We start from the raw sequence: 26,651 nt of genomic DNA, 5'->3' as shown, positions 1-26,651 counted from the left end.
TTTCCCGTTGATCACGGGTTGATTAAAAACACCAGATTCTGATTGCATATTTTAAATATCTTGCCAAAACACAAGATATCTTGCATATTTTGACAATTGATCTGCTCATTGACTTCCCGATTGCCAATTAATTTTTGTTGATCATCTCTTTGGTATATAATCGTCTCTTTGCCAAATACTTTGGTATCAACTTTGTCTTTGGTATATGTTTGCCAACTACTTGTGCCAACATCAACAACGTATCTGATTTTGTTGAGTGCACACTTTCAATCATCAATTCTGAAAGGTTTTTTTTTGCACGATTTAACCCAGATCAACTCAAATCAAGTCAACTCGGTCTCTTCACTTGGTCACTCCTTATCTTGACTCGATACCCGACTCGGTGAAATTTTTTCACTCGGGCTCACATAGCCTGGGTTATTCCCTTGGATTATTATTCACTGATTGCACTACAATGAAAACTATTTCTATGGAAGAATTTTCACTACTTCAGCACAGAGAGCGTCTGATGGCATATCCAAATAGCCAGGCCACCTCCAACATTTTTTCTCCTATTACTGCTACTTCTATATCAAGTATGGTTTCAGCTACTTCCCCATCTTAGATTATTGACTTTGGGGCCTCTGAGCACTTAACTAGTAATGGTATCAACCTAAATCTATCTCATTGTTTGCCTGCCAATTATGTTTCCATTGTAGATGGATCCCAAATCAAGGATGGATCTCAAATAAAGGTATGTGGGGTAGTGTCCACATCTGTTACACCTACACTTCATCTGAAAAAATGTTTTATTTGTTCTTTAGTTTTCATTAAATATTTTATTCGTTAGTGAACTCATGAAATAATTTAACTGTTCCATCACTTTTTCTCCTACTTCTTGTATTTGTCAAATCTAAAAATAAAACAGGTTCTTTGGTGGACTCTACTACCTTCATTCCCTAGTACTAACCGCCACTACTAGTGCTCAGCATACAGTCATTTAGTAGCATAATAGGTTAGCACATCCGTCCTTAAAACAAATTATTCCTACAATACACTCCATTTATAGTCTCAATTGTGAAGAGTGTCAACTAAGTAAACACCAGTGGAATACATATTCTCCTCGTGATGAAACCAAGAGTGTTACCCCATTTCTTTAGTTCAAACTGATATATGGAGCCCTATGAACATCTCCAATGCTTCTCAATCTTATGTATTTCATTACATTTGTGGATGATTTCTTCAAAGTTACATAGTTGTTCCCAAAAGTCTTTTTGTGTCATGGTACCTTCTCAATCCAGTACTACATTAAAAACTATTTACTCCAATAATGCTAAAGAATATCCATTTTCAGTCTTCCAAACTTTTTACCAGGACAATGACACCATTCACTAAACCTCCTATGTCTACACACCACGACAAAAAGGTGTAGCTAAAAGAAAAAGTAAACACCTTCTTAAGGTTACTCGTGCCCTAATCCAACATATACATGTACCTCATTTCCACCGGCCTCACACACTTCTTACCGCCTATTATCTTATTAACTAATTACCTTCTTCAGTGTTTGGGAAAAAAATACCATATTTTTATTTTTTTCCTGACAATTTTTGGATGTTCCTGTTTTGAGCATAACACTTCCCCAAATACTGCTAAATTGGATCCCAAGACATATTTTTTTGAGATATTCTTGTAAGATATATTTATTACAATTCATCTCTCCAAAAATTATTTATTTCTAATGATGTCACATTTTTTTTGTGGATTAGCATTTTTATCCAAATGCTCCACCTAGTTTCTCTACGGCCAATGAGTTTCCTAAGGGGGGGTTAATCCCCCAAATAGATTTTTCAAGTTCAAGTTCATGTCCAACATGAAGATCATGTCAATCATGTACATGAAGATCATCTTCGCACTTGGTGTTAGTGTTGACGACTTCATGTGCACTGGAAAACAGTTTCCAGTGTTAATGCCCCAACATGAGAAAAACATAAAAAACAAGAGAATCTCTAAACCTTTACAATGCACTTAATTACAACATAATCCTTAAACCCCAAATTAGGTAAAACAATCATTGTTACTACACGAATAAATTATTTAATGTATACTTAAATATACTAATATATTTATTAATTGAATTAGATATTTTATTGTGCATTAATATGGTAATTACATGAGCCAATGAAATACCTACATGATTAATTACAAATAATAAATAAATAACATTATAAATAACAAAAACGAAAGTAATACGTTGAGTTATTAATTTATTAATAACATATGATATACTTTAACCTAAAAATAAAAATAATTTAAGAGAAAAAATTGATCTAATCATAACCTTAACACACTATATATTTGTACATAATATATTTTATGTATTATTAATTAATAATATATTATCAAAAAATTTAAAACCAATGGTTTAATTAACTATAGCAATCGGATAATTATGCCAAAAATAATTTATCAAATATTTATTTTAACAATATTTTAATTATGACTATTAAATCAATATTTTAATATAGTAATTGCAAAATAAATATATTAAATAAATAAAAATAATTATTTTATAAATAAAAATTATAAATTAATAATTTTTATGAAGAAAGTTTAATTTTTCCTAACTTAGGAAAAACTAAACCATCGTCGTCTTCCTCAGCCGCAAGCCAGAGGGCAATGGCGATGGTGATGGGGACGGGGACGGGGACAGGCTAGTAGGCGCCGACGACCGGCGACGGCGGCGGGCAACACCGACAGAGGCGACGCTCCGACGGTACACTGAGAAGGAGAAGAGAAGGAGACCGAGAAGCTTTGCAACACATGCTCGACCTCCCGTGCTCTGCGACGAAGGTCGAGAGGGAGAGGAGAGGGAGGATGGCTACTAAACCGAAGCCGATGGCTGAAATCAAAGCCGAATGGGGAAATTGATGACTAATCGAAGTAGAAATTAAAAAAATCAAAGCTCAAATGTCAAAATCGAGCAGGAGGTTCAAAGGGAGAGCTAGTCCGAGATGGAGAGAATGACGCCAAAAGGACGTTCGCAACGAGATGGACGCCATAGAGAGGGAGACCGGAGAGGGACGGTGGAGACGAGAGAGGGAGCAGAGAACGAGAGAGGGCTACGGGAACGAGAGATGGTTGCGGGAATGAAATGGCAAAGAGGGTGTGCGGCAGAGAGAGCCCCGAGAGACAGCCCCGTGCCTAAGTCATGTAGATAATTCTCAAAATCCGGCGAAAAACACTTTCTACCGTTTACTCTTGGGACATGAACTCCTGAGTCATGGATGTTCATGTACATAACATGAATTTAGGCGTTCCCTAACGACCTCAGGACATGAACTGCGTAATATGCATAAAGATCATGTCCTGAGTCATATGCACTAACCCCCTAAAGCTATTGTGCCAATTGATTATCTCGCCCCTGGCCCTATCAAAGTACCTGTCTATCCCACTGAAACACACTACACCTGTGGAATCAAGGTAAATTTTCTTTCCCCAACCCTTTATTTTTTCAACTTCTCTATGGATTACTGCTGCAACCTTTTCCAGAGATGCTAATCACCTTTTCTGATCACTTGCCCAACTATGAACAATGCCCTGAGCCCCAATTCTCTGTACCTCTTAGGAAAGAATGGCGCGTTAGCGTCAATTACATTTCAACTGTGCACCACAGATACAACAAATAAAAAACGACTTGAAACAGCCACATGATACTTCAAAAGATATTAATGTTTTATATTGACATAGGTCTCGGCTCTGAGTCGTATATTTAAAACCGTAATCCCCCAAAGTGGCACCTTAGTGAAGTAACGAGTCCAGGAGCCACGAACTCATATCCCAAACGACTAACGCCAAAAACATCAATCAGTACAAGATATGCCCCTAAGACGGTCACTAAACAATTGCAACAGGAAGCAACTCCTGCATATCAAAATCTAAACCATGATAAAACTCGGACAACATTTGGTACATGCATCGCAGGGCCTTCTACTACTACCACTATGTACAGTTCTTGAATTATTCTCCTCTACCTCAGCTAGGCCTTGAGAACCATTCTCTACCAATGGCCTGCAAATAGTACATCAAGAAAGGACATGCATGATATAATAAAATGCGTTTTGCCACAACATGTCAGACATTAGAACAGAAGCAAAAACGAGAAAAGAACAAAACCATCACCTAGAAAGGAAAAGAAGGAAAAAACTCCAGAGTATGCATCATGCGACATCAAAATAGGAAATAGATGATGATAAATGAACACATACTCGCAACAACAATATAATTGCAATAACAAATTACATTTGTCACCCCATTCTACAACACTATTAACCCACAACTGACAGTTCACTCCTATACCAGAACAAGATATACATGAGAAAAAACAAAAAATTGCTATTTACAGCAAGAACATCACAGCACGAATGATTGTGAAACCAACTCGTGCATATGCTGAAGGTGCTTAATAAACCTGATTACACCTAACCTAAAAGGCTGAACAATTACGCTTTGCGGCCCAAAACAATCCAGAATCACATTGAAAGGCTGTTGAAAATTCGCTTCAAACTGGGGCATACCAATCGCAGCCTTGCCAAGCAAACAGCATATATCTACTCAGAACGAAAAGATAAAAGTAAATTTCAGTGTGAAACAGTTGAACTAGACTGAATTTCATTTCTATACTAGTATTTTTCTTTTTCAAGAAATTTGCTTCAACATATACCTTTGGACAATACCGGATGTCAAGGGTCTCAAGCATGTTACAATGTGATATTGCAGTTTCCACTGCTTCTTCCTCAATATTACAAGACTGAAATATCATGGAAACCAGTGAGGTATAAAAAGTAAAACATGAATTGATGACATGCAATAATTTTTATTTTTATTTTGAAATGATGCAATAATTTTTTAAATAATATTATTAAAGACTAGTTGATTTTCAGTACGGAAAGAAGAATGAGATATAAATAATATATTTCCCACACAACGATTAATTTAGCTCAGAAGCGGCTCAAGTGGTAATCCAGGTCTCTTGGGTGGTTTGGCATTATAAAAAACCATTTGGAAAAAAAAATTCTGAACCTTACTTTCTGTACGAACAAAATATAGTCTGAAGTATAACAACTTTCACGAGCATACAAATCCTAGACAATACTCTTCACCCTCCAAAATTGGAGGAATACAACACAGTTCGAGCCCAAATACTTACAGATGATACTGTTCCTACACTTTAATCAAATAATGGGTGCAAAATAAGCTATAGTTCCACAGGAAAGTAAAGATAACAAGGGAAGCCACTGCCCTCAATATCTAGCCAGTTCAGGGGCGCTCTGAGACACCTCGTGGATGTGGCCAGGGTGGTAGAGGACGAGGCAGAGATACATCTGGGCATGGTCAAGGTCGTAGTGAAGGAAGTCATGACAGAAAGTGCCTCCATTGTAAATGTAATAATTATTTTTCAAACAAATGCTGGGACAAGTTTAGTTGCCAACTCAGGCTAACTTGAGCTTTCATAAGAGGGGAATCTTCTACTAGTGTAGTTGGGGTTATTCCTAGTGCACCAGATGAACTTCAAGAGTTGGTCGATGCATGGCACAATTGGCTGCATCATCCCCATCCATGGCTCAGAATATTTCCATCCCCACAGCCACCATAGCACAAACAGGAATGTCTGTACTGCATGTGTCTTCAATCTCTGCATCGGTTATTGACTCAGATGCATCTACACACGTCAATTATATCCACATTATTTTCATCCTAGACCCAGTCTTCCTTATTCAAACATAGCGCTCATTGATGATTCCATCTCACCTGTGAGTGGAGTTGGGAAAGTTCGGGTAACTCCATCATTGTCCTTAAACTTTGTTCTTTTTGTACCTCAATTTCTCTTAAACTGATTATCCGTTAGTCAACTACTAATTCATTACAGTGTTCCACAACATTTGGTCCTATTTGTAGCGTCTTTCAGAACCTACAGACGAGGACAATGGCTGGTTCCAAGCATGAGAAAGAGGGCATCTGCTACTTGAAATGTTTATTACAGCCATCTCCATTTCACCTTTCCGATTATACTTGCAACTAGGACATCTCTCTTTAGCCAAGTCATTCCAGTTATTTCCAAAGCTTGCTTCTACGTTGTCATTTCAATGTGACTCTTGTCAACTTTGGAGGCACCATAGAGCATTTTTCTCTCTAACTCAAGTCACAGTAATAGCTTATCTCTCTTTAGCCAAGTCATTCCAGTTATTTCCAAAGCTTGCTTCTACTTTGTCATTTCAATGTGACTCTTGTCAACTTTGGAGGCACCATAGAGCATTTTTCTCTCTAACTCAAGTCATAGTAATAGCTTATTTGACATTGTTCACTCAAATGTTGTTAAGTTGTGGAACCTAATCAACACCTTACACTGAGTCGGCACACGGATCGACTTTTGCGGTAAAGTCGTTGTGGGGGTTAGAAGCGCCCCCCTCCCGGGGGCGCGGAGGAGGAGTTCCCGCCCTGTCCACGATATATTAAGTGTTGTTTCATTAAGGGCAGTTTGAAAATTTTACTCTTGTATCGTAGTTGTCCTAATTTTCTCATTATAATTGAGGGGCGCAGCTATTAGGGTTTTATCATCACCGAGAAAGAGCTGGAGTTGTAGCCCGAGAGAGGTTAGAGAAAACACCCGTAAGTGTATGCGATTTCTCTTGTAAATTATTTCATCTTTATAGTGGATTACTACAACGACGGAAGACAGGACGTAGTCTCACCTTGAGGCAGACCAATATAAATCTTGTTGTTTTTTGTGCTTGTTTTCCTTTCTTTCGTGATTATTATTATTATTCTCGTTAGTTTGGAATTAGGGCGTCTGATTCCTAACAGATGTATGACATCCCTATTGGGTACCCAATGTCTTTTTTTTGTAAGATTAAAAAAATTCATTTATCAATGACTTCAATCAGACTACATGGGTATTGCTCCTACGGGAGAAATCAAAAGTTTTTTATGTATTCTTGAAGTTTTATAGTGAAATAGAGATTTGGTGTTTCACTTCATACTTTGCATACTAATAATGGGTTTGACTTCATGAATCAAAACTGTGATAAATTTTATAGTGCCAATGGCATTTTAAATCAGTCTTCCTATGTTTATACTCACTCCACAACAAAATGGATTTGTAGAACAAAACAATCCCCACTTACTTGATATTACAAGCACTATGCTCTTTCAAATGAAGGTTCCTAAATCCTACCATGGGAATATTGTCCTCTCTATTTTTTTTTATTAATAAGATGCCTTCATTTATGCTGGGTGGTAAGATTCCTTTACAAATTCTCGAGCCTACTAGTGAATTAGTTCCTCTATGCCCACGTGTGTTTTGATTTGTGTTATGTCATTGTACTTAGTCAATCTTCTAATAAACTATATCCTCAATCAGTCAAATGTGTCTTCATAGGTTATTCCCATACTAAAAACAGAACAAGTATTACTGTCCAGTAACCAGGAAAAATGTATGCAAATGTTAGCTTTTTTGAAGATGTCCCATATTTTTTGTTTGTTGAATCTGGTACCTCTTCTTCACACAAAGTTAATGATAGTGTCCCTCAATCTTTTGATAAACTATCTCCTCAAACAGTCAAATGTGTCTTCCTAGGTTATTCCCACACTCAAAAGGTACAAGTGCTACTGTCCAGCAACTAGGAAAATGTCTGCAAAATGTTACCTTTTCTGCAGATGTCCTATATTTTTAGAGTATGTTGAGTCTAGTACCTCTTCTTCACACAAAGTTAATGATTGTGTCCCTCAACATGTGGAGGATATTCCTAGCAGTGAGCTAGTTGCTAACCCGCCAACACTAAAGCCACTGCAGAACTATAAACGAAGGATACCTTCTAGGCTATCATACAAGGATCCTCTCCTCCACCCACACCTATGCCTTCCTTGTTTGTAGTTTCTGAGGTAAATGATTTAAATCTACATGGAACTAGATATCTTATTTCCAAGTTTGGTTGTTTTGATTCATTGTCTAGTTCTTCCAAAAATTTTGCATTATCCTTGTCTTCTTGTTTTATTCCTTCTTCCCTAAAGGAAGTTTTGTCTTCTCCTTCTTGGAAATAGGTCATGGATACAGAGATAAAAGTTTTAGTTGATAGGGGGTGAGATCTTTTCACCAATTACAAGACTATAATCAGTTAGAATATTGATTTTAGTAGTCATCAATAACAGTTGGCCATTGTTCCAGTTGGATATTATAAATGCCTTCCTGTGTGGTGACCCGGCCGAAGAAGTTTATATGGAGCAACTATCCACGGCCTCAAGCAGAGTCCTAGAACTAGGTTCCAAAAATTCAGCACAGTAATTATGTCATTAGGGTTTGCAAGCAGTCATGGTGATCACTCGCTTGTTTTGAAGAGAACTTCTTGAGTGATAGTGTTGATTATGTATATTGATGACATAATATTGTCAAGGAGAGATGCCAACAACATTGAAGAAGTCAAAAAACATCTTGCAAAATACATCCAAACTAAGAATTTAGGTATTCTTAAGTATTTCCTTGGGATTGAGATCACTAGTCAAGCAAGTATTATTCTAACACATAAAAATATGTTATTAATACGCTTCATGAATATGGACTATTTTTTTTGTTAAATGATTTTAGGAGCTAGGCATGCTAAGACACCAATGGAAGTAAATCATTGTCCCCATGAAGATGATGGTGCCCATCTTAAATACAAGACTGTGTACAGAAGATTAGTTGGTAAACTTATTTATACTACAATAACTCGACCTAACATAAAATTTATACTAAGCATGGTCAGCCAATTTAAGGAATATCCAAGGAAGACACATTTGGAAACCGTGCACAAAATATTATGATATTTGAAGGCACCAGAAAAGGGGTTGTGGCACACACCACATAATCACTTGCATATTACTGGATATACTGCCGATTAGGAGAGGTCAAAGTTGGATAGAAACTCTAAGTCAGAATATTGTGTTTTTGTTCGTAGAGTTAGTTGGGAAAGAAAGAAACAGTATTTTGTAGCCCACTCTAGCGCAAAAGCAGAATACCAAGCACTGGCTCACATAATTAATGAACTTTTGTGGATGAGATCAATGACATAATTCCATACAACAAAAGCTAGGAAGATGTTTTGTAATAATCAAATCATTTCTAGTAATCAGTGTTTCATGAACAAACTAAACATGTAGAATTTGAATGCTATTTTATTTGATGTTATGATGAGTAGAGTTGTAGTCACTCTGTATGTCAAGTCTATTGATCAACTTGGTGATATCTTTACAAAAGCTCTAGAAAAGAAAGAATTTTGAATTTTTGTAACAAGGGTCTTTGATATATACTCCAGCTTGAGAGGGAATATTGAAACATATATAAAATGGGTATTATGGTCATTTCTCATATGTCCCTCTTAGCTATTAGCATGTCTTCTTGTTAGAACTATTTGGTTAACTTTTTCTATCATTCTAAAATATAAATAGGGAGTTGCAAGAGTTTGTGCAGAGGACCATATATGTCATTTTACAATCTTTTAACTTAAGTGAGTTTATAAAGAGAATTAGGGTCAAACCAAACCCATAGGTTGTTACTCGATTAATGCAGCTTCAACTTCTTCTCTTCTCTTTTTCTTCATCTTTTTTTCTCTTTTTCATCTTATTTTTCATATTTTACAAATCTCATACAATAGGGCTGGCCCCACTAGAGATGACATTGGCATAGACGATATATAATGTTTTCAAAATGTTAGAAGATGTAATCTGTATTTATATAAGATTGTAGGAAAGTGTTTTCTTATAGAAAGTTACTTCTAAGGGTGTAAGAGAGCAGCGGTATTAACGTCCTTTTATCAATGTTTTATGCTCTAAATAGGTGAGATGAGGAAACCCTAATAACACCTCTTCCATAATTCTATGTGAGGATTTACCAACCAAGGGGAACCCTAATAACTCCTCTTCCATAGTTCTACATGAGACTTTACTAATCGTTTCTTTCTCCTCCAATGTTCTCTTTTTCTCCTAATACATTCATGAACTTTCACATGGTATCAGAGAAGACATGATTTTAATATGGAGAAGAACAAGAAGATGGAGAAAAATAAGGAGGAGAAGAAGAAGAAGGAAAGTTTTTTCCCTTGTGTTTTTGTTCTTGCAGACGTTTTTTCCTTGGAGCTCACACTAACGTATCATACTTTTCATATTCCAAATCTTATATTGACAGAATGATCTTTGAGTTTATTTTCCAACGCAAAAAGAATGTTTGCAATCAAGTTTCCTATGAAGAGAAATAGATATCAAAAGCAACAAAGATCAAGTAGCAAGAAGGTTTCAAGCAACAACAGAAAGCTTCAATGTGTAGGATGTTTGTAACATCAAGAACGAGAATTTATATAGAAAATTTTTATGCCAAAAGAAAGCTTTGTGAGTCTATTTTCTATCCTAAGAAACGATTTCTCAATCTAATTTTTCCGGGGAGATATAGACAGCAGAAGAATTAAAGATCATACTAGAAGGTTGTTGCATGTGGAAATCTAAATTTTAAGCCCAATATTTTTCCTTCTCTTTTTGAGTTGCTACTCTTGCTTCATCCAAAATCTCCTATTTCCTTTCAAATTCTATTGCAAATCTCTACCAATATGAGTCCTTTCTCCTAAGAGATTCTTTTTTCAAAGTTTCCTACTTAAAGTTGGAGTTTAAACTGTTTCTATTTTAGGAAATTTTCTTGTTTTAACCCTTAAAACAACGTCTAGGCATTAGTCTTGTTAAAAAAAACTCCTTCCAAGTTTTGTTGTTGTCTTTGTTGTTTCTTGCTATTAATTGAGTTTGATCTTAAATGTCTTTGTCTTCTTGTGTGTTTGTCTTAAGCTCAAGGTAGTTTTGAACAAAGTTTATTGCTATTGGTTCATTGTCATGAGTATAACTATTGGTATTGTTTCTAAATGGATCACTGTTAGCTGTTGTTAAGTGTTAGTTTTGCGGTATCGACATTTATGTTGTTTCATGATGGTTAATAAACTACACAACATATTAATGTCCTTACTTGGTGGCATTTTAATAATATGTCTCTAAGATTTGTCTTTTAGCAAGCTGCTTGTTTTGGGTTAATTTGTCTCTTAGTCAAGCATAATCAAAGTTTTGTTTCTCTTTGACCCTCCTTGGTGTCAAAAACTAGTCTCTTTTGTTCTCTCTTTGTTCTCTCTTTATCCAGACCTACGTTAGAGTGAATGGGTCTAAATTAGGATTTATCTCACAAAAGAGTCCTATTCATGTTTCTATTGAAGCGTAGGCTATGAAACCCCTAATAGTACTTCATCGATTGATTATGTTTTTTATCACTTCAGAGCAATGCCCACAAACCCTTTACTCATGACAGCCCTTTGTCACATGCCTTCTCTAAAGAATTGAAGGGTGCATGTGTTTTTATTGCTTAGAAAAAGTACATCTAACCAGAGTGATGAACTTTGACCTTCCTTAGCTTCGGTTTTTTGTCACTACAAAGGGTTGAGTTCTTGTGTTAGTGCTTGGTGAATGCCAATCCACTTATTTGTTGAAGTATGGGATTTGTTGTCTGGCTAAAAGTGATTTACTTATCTCACATATGTTATTGGCAAGCTAGATCTCTTAGTGTCTTGGATCCCAACTTGAGGGGGAGAAATGGGAGTACAAAGAAAGAAGGTATTTTAAAGAGCCTACAATGAAGAGTTCCACAAGCAATGGTGAATGTTTTATGAAAATGGGTAAGTTTTATAAGACATTCAAGAAAAGGGGAGAATGAAAGATAAAGACTAGTGTGAAGGACCGATTGCATAACAAGTTGAGGTAGAATGAGCTGAAGTTGGAAAGTGTGAGCCATTGGAAGACTCAAAAGAGAAATTTTTCTTCTCTTTATTTTATTTATTTTTATATGTAATGTAACAAGCAGAAATTATAAACTCCAACTTAAGGGAGGTCTTAGAAGATACATTGTATGTTTATATAGGTTTCTAAGAATGTGTTTTCTTACAAAACAATTATGACTATGGTTGAAAAGTGAGCAAGGGTGTCTTTTATCAATGTTTTATGTTATAAATAGGGGAGTAGAGGGAACCCTATTAAATCCCCTTTCATAATTCAAAATGAAACTTTTCCAGCCTTCTCTTTCACCTCCCAAGTTCTCTATCTTCTCCTAACACATTCATGAAATTTTCACACAGAAAATCAAGTACTTCTCTCAGCATAATAAGATCTACTGGACACACATTCTGCCAACACTGTAACTCGCAGATTGGCTAAAGACAAATGTTTCTAGAGAAGAAATATCTATTTCACATTGGCCAAATGTAACCAATTAACGCATCATCTCTTTAATGTTTTTTTTTTTTTTTGATAAAGCATCATCTCTTTAATGTCTACCTGAAGAAATAGACTAGTCAACCTTGGGCACTCAAGCTTTAAGAATTCCAAGGAGCAGCAATTGCTGAGAACAAACAAAAAACAGAAAGAATTAAGAGCTGAAATCACTTCAAAATACAATGGCAGAGAAATTCACAAAGAAACACTTACCTCAAATTGAGGAAGTTGAGATTAGAACAAGCTAGATCTACTTCCTTAAGGTTTGCTGATAGCGAAAGGTTTAGTGTTGACAAATGGAAACAATGCGCCAATGGGGGGATGACAACTTTCTTTATGTTTGGGCAGCCAACACAATTAAGATTTTGAAGCAAACGATCAGCTGGCTCAATAGATACATGGCAGTTCTGTGGATTGTCAGTTGTTGATAAGTCTGAAAAGCAAGGACCTCGTGAACCCCAATCAAGGTCATGCATATTAACACAACCATTCAAGCTGACATGGGTGAGATGTGTGCAACAAGCCAAAAGTTCCTCAATGGCAGACTGACAGATGGTGCCATAAGACAAGTCTAACTCACAGAGTGCAGCAAGAGCACCTTTCGTGTACAGAGCATCCAAAGATGAGTTTGTAAGGTACTTGCAAGCCTGCAATTTTAGTACCTATAGACACCATTGATTACTTAGAGGTTAAGGCATATAAATGAAAATGTCTTAAAAGCAACAAGAGAACAATATAAGTAGATATGCCAACCTTTCTAAAAAAAAAAAAAAAAAAAAAAAAAAAAGTAGATATGCCAACAGCTTACCTTTAACTGTAAGCAAGTTTCAAAGACAGGCTGCAAGTTTGTCAAGAAAGTGTAGGATAGATCAAGTAAAGTCAGATGTGTAAGCCAGCTCAAAGACGAGAGACCTTCAGGACCCACTGATGGGCAGGACATCAAGATAAGTGACTCAATTAATGGGCATGAAACCGCTGTGGCAGATAAGCAGTCATCAGTAAGTTGGCTGCAAAGAATTGAACAAATTGGTTTTCAGTAAGCCACATGAAATAAAAACAGGCATACAAAAGATAACACTTAGCTCAGGCATAAATAAGTTTAACCTGCAAAATGAAGCATCCAGAGATGTTAGGTGAGGGCAATCGATGATTGCCTGGGATAGAACACCGCAACCCTTCAGCTCCAGAACAGTCATTTGTGGTGCTTCAATCTGGAGTGTACTCAACTTGGGGCATATCCCCAGATTAAGCGAACGAAGACCAACCTACATCACATTTATGTATAGAGTAAGAACTGAATACAAATAATATTCAAAATGGCCAAATTCAATATGGTTATTATGTTCGGGTGTTAGGGTAAAAGTACCAACAGAGACTCTACAGAAACACCCAGAGTGCACAGCCTATCAAAGAATAAGAAAATAACTACAAACACTTTAGAAAGATCAGTTATCAAACAATTTGATCAGAATCATCTTTAGAAATTGCACTCCCACGTAATCGTTATTTTATTATATACACTCAGCTCCTGGCATCACCAAGATCAATATGCCAAATCTTAAAAATCTGGTGAATGGCAAGTGCACCTCGAATCTAACTTTAGAAGACGAGCTAAAAACCTTAAGAGTGCCTTTATTTCTGTTCCTTGATCAGGACCTGTTAGTAGGGACAACTATGAGAATGGCAACTCCAAAGGATGGGATGGCAGGAGGTAAATTAAACAGGGAACCCACCCCATTTAAAGTGAGTTTAGCTTTGAAGTTTTACCCACAATGCAGGTTTGTGCTTAAGAAAAACTCCGTGCACATGGGCAGTGCAAGGATGGGTTTTGGTGGCCCCACCACACAAGTGACAAAATCAAGTATGCCCTTTACTTTCAAGTTAAATAACATAATTTTATTTTAATAAACATCATGGGTAAACATGCCTCATGTAATCTTACGTGTTAAATACTCTGACAAGCTGTCTCTCTTTGTATTCTTTTAATACTTAATTTGTGAGGAAAAGTTGACTTCAGGATCTTTTCCATTTAAATTTATGTGCTAACTATTGATAGTTGCTTCTTTATATAAATTTTTTTAATTCTATGGTCGATTGTTTCTTGACACCAACTCATTGGAGCTCATACTCTCCACTGCAACAAAGCAATTGTTCATCTTGGAAATCATAATGGGGCTCAGCCACCAATGTACTATTTTATTTTATTTTGAATAGTGGTGAGAATTTTTATTGAGAAAGGATAAGAATACAAGCAGTGCCCCACAAGATGGGGCTAACCACAAACAACTTCCTGTTTAACAGCTTTTCAAGCTGCTTCAACCACCATCATGCCCCTACTTTCAAAGGGGGAAAATGTTACAAGGATATCCTAAAGTTCTATGATCAGACCGAAGTGGCATCGCTTTGCTACTTCACACATAGACACCTATTTGGGTGTTTTTTGGATGTGGGGGTGTTTCCCAACGGAATTATCCTTTTCTCTTACTTGAGTCCTTGGATGCATCACTCTGATAACAATGAGCTGAGATCCTTGTTGTGAGGCTTAAGAGATAGATTCAGGGGTCTTAGGGGGTTTAAGGCGACTCCCAGGTTGATACACAGGTTTATACAAGAAGGTGCAGAAATTATCTGGATTCCTATAACATTTCTGGCTCTACCTTCACTGAAATCAAAGGCATTTGCAGTGATCTTTGCATCTCTTGGATTTATGATTCCCAGCACGGCAAATAGGTTAGCATTCGCTCGCCAAAGAGGGAGAAGACCAGCAGCTTCTCATTGTCAGCCCCTCTTAATTTCTCTGTACTGTTGTCTTATTCTTCCTAGGGGTGCTCCTCTCAACTTGTTTTTGGCATCCATGTATTGCCACTTGTTTCCTCTCACAAATAAATTCTCATTATTTAATAATAAAATTCAATATGCAAGATAATTGCAAGGAAGAATTCTTCACATAAACCTCAAGGTTGCCACCAGGGTGCAAAAGAAGAGGAGTATCATAAGAGTGCTATCCTTAACTTTAACAGAAGTCAGGAACTTTAAGAAAGCCCACAGCAGAATCTTATTTACTTTTTGTCCTGAATTGATGTCTCAAACCATCAGAAGACCACAGATAAACTTGCTCAAGCCGTATGTGCTGCATGAATCCAGTCCGTACATGCTACAAATATGCAACTTATAATTATATTTAACAAATTTGAGAATCTAGTGATAGAAAAGGATGATTAGTCATTTCAAAAAAAAAAAAAATGATTAGTCATAGTCTGCCTCTTTCATCCCCTGATATCACCCTTCAAGAAAAGTATTTGTCCAAGTGCAACATCGGCCAATCAATTTATACGTGCATGCATGTAGGGTCATAGAAAAGCAAACAGCAGATACAAATTTGCCACTCTTTGGTATCAAAGTCTTTGCCCAAGTCATGTATAGGGGCAGAAAGTGCTCGACTGCAGAAACCAGTGTCCAATAATAAAAATCACTACTAAGATGCAATTCTACACATTACATTGACCCATCTCTGTTCCAATCTGTTCCCATGAATGACTAACAAACTCACTGACAAAATATAGAGTGCCAAAACTACTTAATACAACATTTAAAGTGCACCAAATAAACAACTTCACACTGGGAAAGAGGGCTAACATACAGGAGCTAAAATCATGCTTCACTATTTTTGTTCATGGTATAGCTAAATCCACAGATCAAGATTAGCACAGACAAAAGAAGGAGATTTTCCTTGCACCAAAACCACAAAAGAAGACCTCCCCAAATGACAAAAAGAAAATGTCACTAAAACTTACAGGGCAGAATGATGCTTTTTCAAGATGATCGCAACCATCCAATTGAACTTGCTGAAGATTTGGACATGCAAGATGCAGAGAAGTCATGGCCCGGCAACTAACAAGTGAAAGATCAACCAGTGTAGTACTGCTGAATCCCACCATTGTCAGATTCTGCCAAAGAAAAGAAAAAAAATAAACATATTTTTCAGGTTCACCAAAATTTGTTTCACGCATTTCACAATGATAAATTTAACCCAAATTTAAAGGCGAAAACTATCAGAAAGTATGCTAGAAACACATAAAAATTGAAAAGGCACAGAAAAAGTAAAGCATCCTGATCAAGATACTTCATATAAACCATTGCCTTTTCTAAAAGAAACTACTGCATAGCAGTAGTAGAAGAACCCTCAACAGGCATCAGTCTTTTAGATTTCTCAAAAAATTAACTAGGCACAGAATAAGTCAAACAAAAGCCTGATTAAAAAAACTCCATATTAACCATTGCCTTTTCTTAAAGAAACTACCACATAGCAGTAGCAGAAGAATCCTAAACAGGCATCAATTATTTAGGTTTCTCACAAATACTAACATCCACATCAATTCCTCCTCTGGCGTCATTGATTCCAATCACCTTAGTCTACCCGATTGCTTATTCCTCAACAATAATGACATAGTCACTCCTTAAATCATGCAAGGACAATCAGACATTGTAGACAAAAGTACATAGAATCGATGGCATCTCGTATTTCCCATTTCATATCCATTCTCCTTGCCACCACATGAACTAAAGCCTTCACAAGGTGTTATTAAGATAATTTTCCAACAAAAAATTATTTTTTACTTAAACATTTACAAGATTTAAAGATTTAAATATCCAAGTCACAAGGCAAATAAATAATTCTTAGGATGACAATGAAGAAAATATACAAGTAACTTCAGTACAGAGCACAATGAGTCTAAACACAAAGAATGTCAAACATAAGCCAAGGATCAATAATAAAATTTAATAATTCTAAAATCTTTGATATTATATCCTAGATAAACTGTAAATTGTAATTTTTAGACTCATAGACTTGAAGATAAAAGGAAACATGGGCAAATAACCACAGAACTTCAAAGAAAAGTACGAAGATCCCAAACAGTAAGCCTCATGGATCTCTTGGCCCTAGGACCTTCAACTCAAGCACATACTACTCAGATGTTCCTGTAAAATGAAATCTCCTAAAGTGGATGAGGATTTAGAATAGAAAGGGAAAAAAGTAAAACCACGAACTACAAATTATCTAGTAAAACCATCTCACAAAGAAATTATTGTCAAAGAAAACATCTAATATAAAAAAAATGAAACACAATTCAATATAGAGATCCTTTTCGCTACCAAAGAAATAAATAAATCCTGAAATGACAAAAAATAATAATCATCATATTGAATAATAACAGAATGTTTACCTCACAACTATCGAGGACTAACGATCTGAGTATAGGGCAACCCCCACCATCACTGAAGACTTGACAAATGGAATTTGTCAAGGACTCACATTCTGTAAGGTCAACCTCTTGCAAGCGATTGCACTGTAGTGACAAAGAGGTCAAACTCTCCTGCTTCTGCAATACCAATTTCTGCATGATCCAAGAAGTCAATTCCTAGTGTCCTAATCATCTAATACATCAAATAGGGAATTACATTGTTCAGTCATAAGCAAAACCTGCAATGAATTTGATATGATGTTGATGCGAAGGAGAGCAGGGCAATTAGAAACGGTTATAGAAGACAGCAGAGGACTATGTAAATTTAGATCAACAAACCTAGAGCAACAGCAATTGAAATAATTAGCAAGATATCAAGGGAAACAATGCAGTAGCAAAGACAAGAAAAGAGCAAGTCTTACTTGCGGCAGTGCCTAAGCCTGATATTACGCATGCGTGGCAGATCCAATGAAACCGAAGTCAAAAGACCACAGCAGTCAAGCTCTAGTTCCTGGTTTCACATTACAAAACTACGAGGTAAAAGGCAAAAACGTATCTCAAGGAAAATTGAAAACCTCAGACAAGAAGTCCTGAGCTAACCTCCAGCATAAAACTATGAGCAATAGCTGTCATTGAGGCAGAAGTAATACCCTCACAGCTCTGAAGCTTGAGATCTCTCAGCATTGGCAGCCTAACAGACTTCCAGGAAAAAAAACAACATCAGCAAGTCATACAGCAAAAGAAGTATATCCAAAAATAAGTCCAATGCTCATCAACTAACCTCAAGTGAGATATTAGGACAGTACGATGCATTTAGGACACGAAGATTAACACAAGCAAGTGCTATCTCTCGGAGTGTTTCATCACTAACACATGCACAATTTGACATATCCAAGGATGCCAAAAGCAAGCATGATGTCACTGCAGACCGAATTCCAGCATCAGACAGCTTGTGACAGGAGGCAATATCCAAGTCACGCAGTTGTGAACAAGTAAGCAAGGCATGGGCCATATTAGTACGCCTTAAGGACAAAGTTTCAAGCTTTGGACACCTACAAATGTAATAATAGTCAGCACATGAAACACTCATGAAACAAATAAATGTCTCCTACTAATAACAGAATCAACTCAAAATCAAGATTATGAGAATTTTTACCTAAGAGAAATGCGGAGGACACGACATTTAACAATTTGAAGATGCCGCAACCTCTCATGGAAGACTTGGATCTCCTGAAGACCATTACCAAGAGATGCCTCACATATGACCAAACGTGTCAGCGCATGACAATCAGATAGAGCATGAAAAAAGGCATCTCCAAGCTGCCCCTTTCCGACAGTTAGAGTCTCAATATTCCTGGAGATCAAATAACCAAATGAGGAACTTCCATAAATGATTATGAGAAAATACTGATGGAGGAACAACAGAATAGAGAAAAAAGTCACCTAAGTGAGACCATGGCTTCCATAACAAGAGTGTCAATAGAAGGAGCTCCAAGTATGTTAATCTCAGTGGCATTTGGGTACCGTTGACACATTTCAGTAACTGAACAATGAAAGAGGATAAGAATTTCCACAAATGGGAATAAAAGAACCATAATTCCATTATTAGATCTAAGAACATCCGTACCCCTATATTTAATATTACACCAAATAGCAGCTCAATATCTTTTTTTTTAAATGTGGTGTATATATAGCAGCTCAATATCATTAAGTACTTTCGACTAAATAGTGTTCACATGACTCACCTACTATGTACCCTTTCCCCTTAGTATCTTTCACCATGTTAAAAATTAATTAACCAATAATGACAATAATACTGACTTAAGTATGACTTAGATTACTTTATCTGTATTAATAATCAAATATGTTTTTTAAATAATTATCAGTTGAATGTTTACAAATACAAAATCATGTCAAATTACCATATGATTTTACCTGCATCTTCACACTAATGAATCTGTCAAGTGATACTAACTTGTGGTGGGTGTCCTCGGCAGAATTTAAATACTAGTGATACTACACAACATATTCTCACATGTGTATATATCTACCTTGGATGCATACCTTTATACCATAAATAGATATATACAGAGAGGGCAGGAAAAGAATGCAAAATTATATGTCATATTATGTGGTACTACAGTAGGCTGCAGCTGTTTTTGAAGATAACTAGAAAAAGATTACAATATATACAGTATCTCTCATTCAATTTGCAAAGTTGAAGCCATTAATAACAATGGAAGATGGAAATGAGTTAGATACCTGTAATCTAGGCTCTTTGGACAGTCATTCATTACATCAAGAAGAAAAGTACCCACCAATTGATGGCTCAAATTAGTGAACCAGCTACAGTTATCTTAACAGAATTTGCGAAGTTGTGGCGAAGTAAAGATGCCGTCATCATTCATTTGGTTCTCTAATTCTAGATAAATTGCCACATAACATGAATTTGATGTGTGCTTAGAAGGCCTAAATTACAACAGAAATTAAATTATAATATAAAATACACCATAGAATGATACTAAGTCAGGTATTTCTGTTTTCCTAATTTCATATTGATAATTGTTGTATATAAAGAGAAAAAATGTGATTTCCTCGGTTAAAACAATGAAGCTCTACAGCAAAAGAATCACTAACAAGACTTGTCCCAACTCAAAGCAAAACTTTGTGGCATTCCCTACATAATAGAAGTTCTAATACATTTACTAAGTTGCCCTATGTTGGTGATTAGTTTTCCATCTGCAAAAGCTTCTTCAGTAATTTCAAATTTCATGAGATAAAAGGAAGATTCAAGATGTCCACCAAGCTAACACCATGAACTGCTAGATGGCATCAGAATATGTACCACCTTCGAGAACAACGTCAAACAAGCATCAGCTTCCTCTTTGTCAAATGGGAAGGAAAAATAAACACAGTGTGATGGCTTAGGAGATTGTAGTTTTGGCACAGGACATATTTTGGTAAGATAAACCATCATTTCTAGTAAATAAAGGCTATCATGTTTTTTTTAAATGAATGTGCTATTATTTCAGCAAACAAGTAAATAAAACTCAAAGCGGCGCTCACTTTACAACAAGGCATTAGAGGGAAGCCCCTTGCTTAGCAAGCTTGTCACCAAAGAAATTTGATGATCTAAGAACATGAGACAAGGAACATAAAATTACAGAAATAATGTCAGAAATCTCATAAAAAAATGTCCCAATGCCACCAAGTAGGCTCATCAAGGGAGGAGTACCAACCTATTATCATCTTCATGTCACCCTCTATGAGTAAGGATCCGCTGAGGTGTAAACAATGAGCCCTTGGAGAAGGACAAAGAAGGACAAAGAGCTTCGCCGATGTAGAGTCAGAGATTCCCAATGGACCCGAATAGGTTATGAGAGGAGTCACATCCGAGCCTCGAAAGACTGCCAAAACCAGCCATGCCAAAACTACCAAAAGCACTACCATCAAAGTTAAGTTTGAGGGTGCCCAAAGGAGGTAGTTGCCATTTATTTATAGCTGGTTGCTTGCGAGTGGTGGACATTTGAGCCACAGCATGCCAATTGATACAAAGGGGGTCATCCGACAAGCAAGCAAACTCCTTCATTGGGTCAAGCTTGGAGGACACATGCCCAACAATACAGTTAGTGATCTCCTCCACACTACCAAACTTGCACTTGAACCTTCGACTATTTGTCTCTTTCCAAAGGCACCAAAGGATATGTGTGAGACATGCTAAGAGGAGTAGCTTTCCCAATTTGGGGATATTTGTCCTCAAAAGCATTCGATAAGGGCCGATGAGGTCCTTTGGAAGGCAAAACTGTAGGCCGAAGCGATTGAGAAGAGACGTCCATATCTGCCACGTGATGGGCAATGAAGGAGAAGATGGATGACAATTTCTTCTTCAGTATTACAGAACGGGTAAAGGCTGCATGGATTAAGATTGCCCCACCTAAGAAGATTGTCCAGTGTGAGAATCTTTTTCAAATAAGCATTGCAACGAAAGAATTCTACTTTGTTGGGAGCTGAAAGGAGCCAAGCAATAGCAGCCTCATACTCCACATGGCTAACAGTCCATCTATTGATGTGTGCATATGCCAAGGAAATCAAGAATTTGCCATTTTCTGCAGGCATCAAAATCATCTTATCTTTTACATGCCTCCGGATCTTGACAGCACCTACGACACTAATTAATCGGCAAACATTAGAGGTTTGTCAATCATTTAGTCCATGGGGGAAGTGAAGATTCCAAGCCCTAGTATCCCAAGCAGTAGCAACAGTAAGGTCACAATGTGTGGTGATTTGCAATTGTAGTGATCCTTAATCGGCCCCGACCGACTCCACTAGTCATTCCAAAACTGAATCTTATGTACATCTCCCACAAAGTAGCGCTCAAAAGCTGGTAGGGAGAAATAAAGACCTCCAAAGAGGAGATAGCCAATTACACCTTCCTCCCCTAGTCCACCAATTGTGATCCCAGCGAATCTTTGCAGCAATCATAGTCTCCGCATGTAGTTGGGGAAGAATTGAATTTCCAAAGTAAGCAAAAGTGCCCGATTCATGTCTTTAGTGAAACGTATGCCAATCCACCAAGAGATTTAAGCAAACAAACTTCCCTCCCAACTTTTTTTTTTAGGGAAAGTGTGTGAATATTCAATAAGATGATATTTGAACGCATTCCCAATACCCCTTCAGAGAAAGTGTTTCTTGATGATTTCAATGCAGAGACAGATTGATGCAATACCTAAGTGCTGCTCAAGCCTTTCAACCATTGGGATCCATAAATTCTTCTACGATCGATTGTCGAATAGAAGAAGGCCGAGGTAGGTGGTAGGAGGAAGGATCAAAGAACATCCTAAATAATCTGCCATAGAGCGAAGTCCCTCAAGATCAATGTGATAACCCAACAAGGTGGTCTTCTACCAATTATCCGTTGCCTAGATGATAGCTCAAATAGCCAGAGGAGAGCTTTGATCTTCCTAATCTGCTCAAAGGTGCCTTCTTCAAAATAGATTTGTGTCATCAACAACAAGAGTAGGGGAATATCAAATTTCGTCTAGGCGATGACAAGTCTGAACCATCCGGCTGACTTTGTCAAATACACCATGGAAGATAAGTATTCTACAACAATGCTGAAGAGCATAGGGGAGAGGGGATCACCCTAACTACTACCTTTGGACCCTTTGAAGAATCCACAAACACTACTATTGAGTAGGAGAGAATAAGAAGTCAAGAAGATGCAACTTTTAATCCAGAACGTCCACCGTTGCCCAAAGCCCATACTATCATCTAACAGCAACCAATTGACCCTATCAAAAGTTTTCTCGAGGTCAAGCTTAAGAGTGAACTGAGGGAATCCTAATCTTTTGAAGTAATCAATGATTTCATGAGCAACGCAAGCAACGTCAAGAAGGCATCTTCCCTTCACAAATGCACTCCAACTTCGGTGAATTACCACCGGGAGAGACACCTTAAGTCTATGGGCCAGAAAGCGCGCAATGATCTTATACGAACTAGAAACAAGACTGGTGGGACGAAAATTAGTTGGACCTTCCACATTCACCTTGTAGGGGAAGAGTGCAATCAAAGAGGCACTCTTGCTCCCAATGATATGCCTCTTTGTTGAAAATCATGCACCTTAGCAAGGACATCCTCCTTAATGATCGACCTACTTCTCTTATAAAACATGCCGCTTCCAATGCACTCTTTCACAGTAAGCTAGAGTTTGAAACTTGTTTTGAAGTGAAATTCAAGTAAAGAATTCGGTAGAAGAAAGGCACCTTTGCTTTTCGACAGTATCAAGGTCATAAGAGGGAGGCTTTTTCAACATTGGCAGTAGAGCGACAGTTTGAGGACCATTGTTTCAGCTTGACTTTTAAAATTTTGAGCTTCAGGGGGGAAATCCACCCAGCAGAGCCAAACACAATAATTTTGGACCACCAATCAGCAAGGACATTGTCATACTCTTTCACCTTCAACCAGGAATTTCTGAATCTGAACGGAGCAGGGCCCCACCGCTCAAACATGGTGTCTAACTGGATTGGCCAGTGATCTGAAGCGGTATGTTTTAGAGCCCTTCTAGTTGCATTCTCATATAATCTTAACCAATCACCATTGGCCAGAAATCTATCCAATTTTGATAGGATAGGTAACTGTTGTTCGTTTGACCATGTGAAGGACTTGCCTGATAGATATTAATTTCCTCCAATTCACAACTTCCAATAAGATCAGCAAACCCCCTCATTGAAGAAGTAATTCGGCCAGTTGGAGAAGATTTCTCATTACAAAATCTGATCGAATTGAAGTCTCCCACTAATAGCGAAGGGAGCTGCCAACCATGGAGGAGGTTAAGGAGCTCATCCAAAAAATTTCTCCTATTCCAGTAGCGAGAGGCCATAGACCCAGTAAGACTCCGAAAGAATTCTTGTCCAGCAATCTTGACCAATGGAGTATAGACCAGAATCACAGTCCAAGATATCAATGTTGTCAGAATTCCCAAGAATGAGTAATACTCTCGAGTGACCAACAGCGCTAACAGCCCGCCGATCAAGATAGGCACAGTGCCAAAAATCACGGGCAAGGGAATCAGTGGCTATTTATCAAGTTACACTTTGATCCTAATCCTAAGAAGAATCCAGGGGCATATAAATGTGGAGCATCCAGAAATCATAAGAATCCAGCATTGATCTCACGTTCAGGGTATATGTCCACCACTCATATCATCAAAAATCTGGAATCTGCGCCCTCCTACATCATTTGAAATTCTTCCTAGACAAGTTTTATGGCAAGTGTGCAACTAATTCTGACCTACCATAGGACCATGTCCCATCTTCCATAAAATTTAAAACATTGTTCAAGACCTTGCATTGATGTAGACCCATCATATGCACTCAGTTGTATTCTGACAAGGGGTGCCCTTTTGTTCTTTTATAAGAGCCAGGTGTACCCATATCAGCGCTGGGTTGCACAAAGGGCCACTTAAATCTAATAGCATACTTCAATACATTTCATGTACCAGTGCCACACCTACATACAGTTCAAAGACATTTCTCAAGTATCTTAATTTTTCAAGGTCTTCCCCTTTATTCTTCTATTATAGGTAAAAAAACGCCTAACCAGCAAGTACTTCAATGATGCAAATTCTAATTCTATCATATCTGGAATAACTGGTTCTTTTTTATCACGTAAGTATAACAATAGTATTGACACTAACAGCAACCACATGTAAGTGAATTTTTTAAGAAAATCAAGATTTGAAAACTTAACACTGTGTGGCAGAGATATTCCGGTACTCAAAATTTAAACACTTCCAGAAATCTTCATGAGCACTAGCCGTTCGCCATTGCCTACAAACTCCAGCAGCTCTACAAAGATCTGTATGGCCCAAAAACGAGAAAACCTGCAATTACATAATTGAGATGAGCACAAAGATAATTTGGAGCTTCCAACAGAGCAAAAACTACCAAAGAAACATAATGCTTGACATACCATGTGTAGCAAATCATCTGTAAGATCCATCCTGTTTTCGAAATCGTCCATTTTTAAAACATTACATCCATCCACAGCATCACTCCCACCACCACCAGAATCTATAGAATTTCCACCATTTCCACCACTGGGTAAAGGATTGAAGTATTGGATAATGTCACTCCTAGATGAGTGGGGAAGACATTGAGAAACATCAATGTCTCCATATATAGATCCAGAAGAATCAGCTCCTAAGTAAGCTTTGCTAGCACAGTGAAATTTCCTGCAAAGAATTTACAATTTTTGCAATCAATTCCCTGCAGATGAAAAGCAGAAATGATACAGTAAATGCCCAATGTCATATGAACATAAGGGGAAATCAACATCAACACAATCTTTGACATTTTATATACAGTCATGCCAAAAGAGTGACCATCAAAAAAATCATTCCTAAAAATCCTAACCTAACCATGGTTAGGAGGGGATAATCAACCAAATGAAACTTCGAAGGTTAAAACTAGGAACTATCTTTCCAAATCAAGTTTAAGAAATTAAAAAGAAAATATCCAAATATTTAATCTCTCTCTGCTTAATCAGCAAAATCCCACAGGGGAGCCACAGCCAACACCATAGTACAGCACAGTTCTGCATTCCAAAATGCAAATTTTAGAATAGCTGCAGCCAACATACAAACACAAGAATTCCACAATCCAAAAAAGCAAATTAAAGTAGAGCTGCAGTTAGCACATAGCCCAGAAGTGGATTTTTTTTTTTTTGGTTTAAGTAAGAAGATAGATTATACAAGGAGCTAGTAAAACTCTTTTTCTCTTTTAAATGTTGATAATTTTATTTCAAAGAAAGAGAAGATACATCAAGGGAGACTTCCCCTAACAACAAGAGATTGAAAGGGGGGGGGGGGGAGGATGAGGTGAAGCACCATCCGATGACAATCTTGGAGTTTCCCTCCACGATAAGGGGACCACTAAAACGGTTCTGAAAAATTCGCAAGCCGTGAAGGAAACCGAAGAGCTCAGCAATTCCGAGAGGGCCAGAGTAAGAGAGGATGGCAGTGCCCCTTGGATCAAAGATCACCCGACCAAACCCAGCCAAGCCCGGGTTCCCAAAAGCGTTACCATCAAAGTTTAGCTTATAATATCCAGAGGGAGTAGGCTCCCAAACAACAACTCGGCAGGGGGCAGTGGGGATAGACATCTGAACAATAATCTTCCAATTGGTGCAGACCGGGGCACAAGAGAGGCAAGCAAACTCTTTTCGGGTGCGGATCCAGGTAGATATGAGCCCAGTGGCGGTGAAGGAAACCTTAGCAGCAAAGCAGAAAGTACAGTCAAACCGTCTGGAGTTCCTTTCCTTCCACAGGCACCAAGGAACAAACGCAATGCAGGCAACCAGCAGAAGCTTGCCCAGGCTGGGCAGGCAGGTTCCAAAAGAGACACGACACATGGTGCTCAAGTCAAGCGGGAAGCAAAAGTTGAGTCCCATGTTGTTAACCATATAGGTCCAGACCTCCAGGCGAAGCCACAGTGGAAGAGGAGGTGATTCACATTTTCAGCCGCAGTTCGCAGAAGGGGCAAAGAGGATCGGGATGGGTGTTGTCACGCCTGATAAGGTTTTTGCAGTAAAGATCTTGTTGCAATA

General features: G+C 37.6%; 1 protein-coding gene across 3 annotated transcripts in view; it reads right to left on the bottom strand.

Moving 5' to 3' along the window:
• Window positions 1-4,200: 4,200 nt before the first annotated feature.
• The window catches only part of LOC137958751 (F-box/LRR-repeat protein 15-like), a 40,170-nt gene continuing 17,719 nt past the window's right edge, over window positions 4,201-26,651 (bottom strand). For 2 of the 3 annotated variants that reach the window (XM_068805864.1, XM_068805866.1), the window contains 16 exons: window positions 25,017-25,278; window positions 24,795-24,927; window positions 18,990-19,089; window positions 18,703-18,900; window positions 18,328-18,598; window positions 18,147-18,245; window positions 17,969-18,057; window positions 17,786-17,885; window positions 17,529-17,699; window positions 16,098-16,250; window positions 13,408-13,568; window positions 13,112-13,310; window positions 12,517-12,965; window positions 12,367-12,430; window positions 4,700-4,786; window positions 4,201-4,563 (listed from right to left, as the gene is read on the bottom strand). In XM_068805864.1, coding sequence (XP_068661965.1) covers window positions 4,390-4,563; window positions 4,700-4,786; window positions 12,367-12,430; window positions 12,517-12,965; window positions 13,112-13,310; window positions 13,408-13,568; window positions 16,098-16,250; window positions 17,529-17,699; window positions 17,786-17,885; window positions 17,969-18,057; window positions 18,147-18,245; window positions 18,328-18,598; window positions 18,703-18,900; window positions 18,990-19,089; window positions 24,795-24,927; window positions 25,017-25,278 — 2,710 coding nt within the window. In that variant the 3' untranslated portion in view covers window positions 4,201-4,389. Of the gene's footprint in view, window positions 4,587-4,699; window positions 4,787-12,366; window positions 12,431-12,516; window positions 12,966-13,111; window positions 13,311-13,407; window positions 13,569-16,097; window positions 16,251-17,528; window positions 17,700-17,785; window positions 17,886-17,968; window positions 18,058-18,146; window positions 18,246-18,327; window positions 18,599-18,702; window positions 18,901-18,989; window positions 19,090-24,794; window positions 24,928-25,016; window positions 25,279-26,651 lie in introns of all 3 variants that reach the window. The other variant, XM_068805865.1, reaches the window with a different exon arrangement.

Source organism: Aristolochia californica, unplaced genomic scaffold, assembly GCF_029961685.1.
Source record: "Aristolochia californica isolate CCGP_79_NKW_82.1479 unplaced genomic scaffold, dmAriCali1.0.hap1 SCAF_3, whole genome shotgun sequence".
Lineage (NCBI taxonomy): Eukaryota > Viridiplantae > Streptophyta > Magnoliopsida > Piperales > Aristolochiaceae > Aristolochia > Aristolochia californica.
Note: the sequence above shows the minus strand (reverse complement) of the source record. Positions and strands in the feature narration are given on the sequence as shown.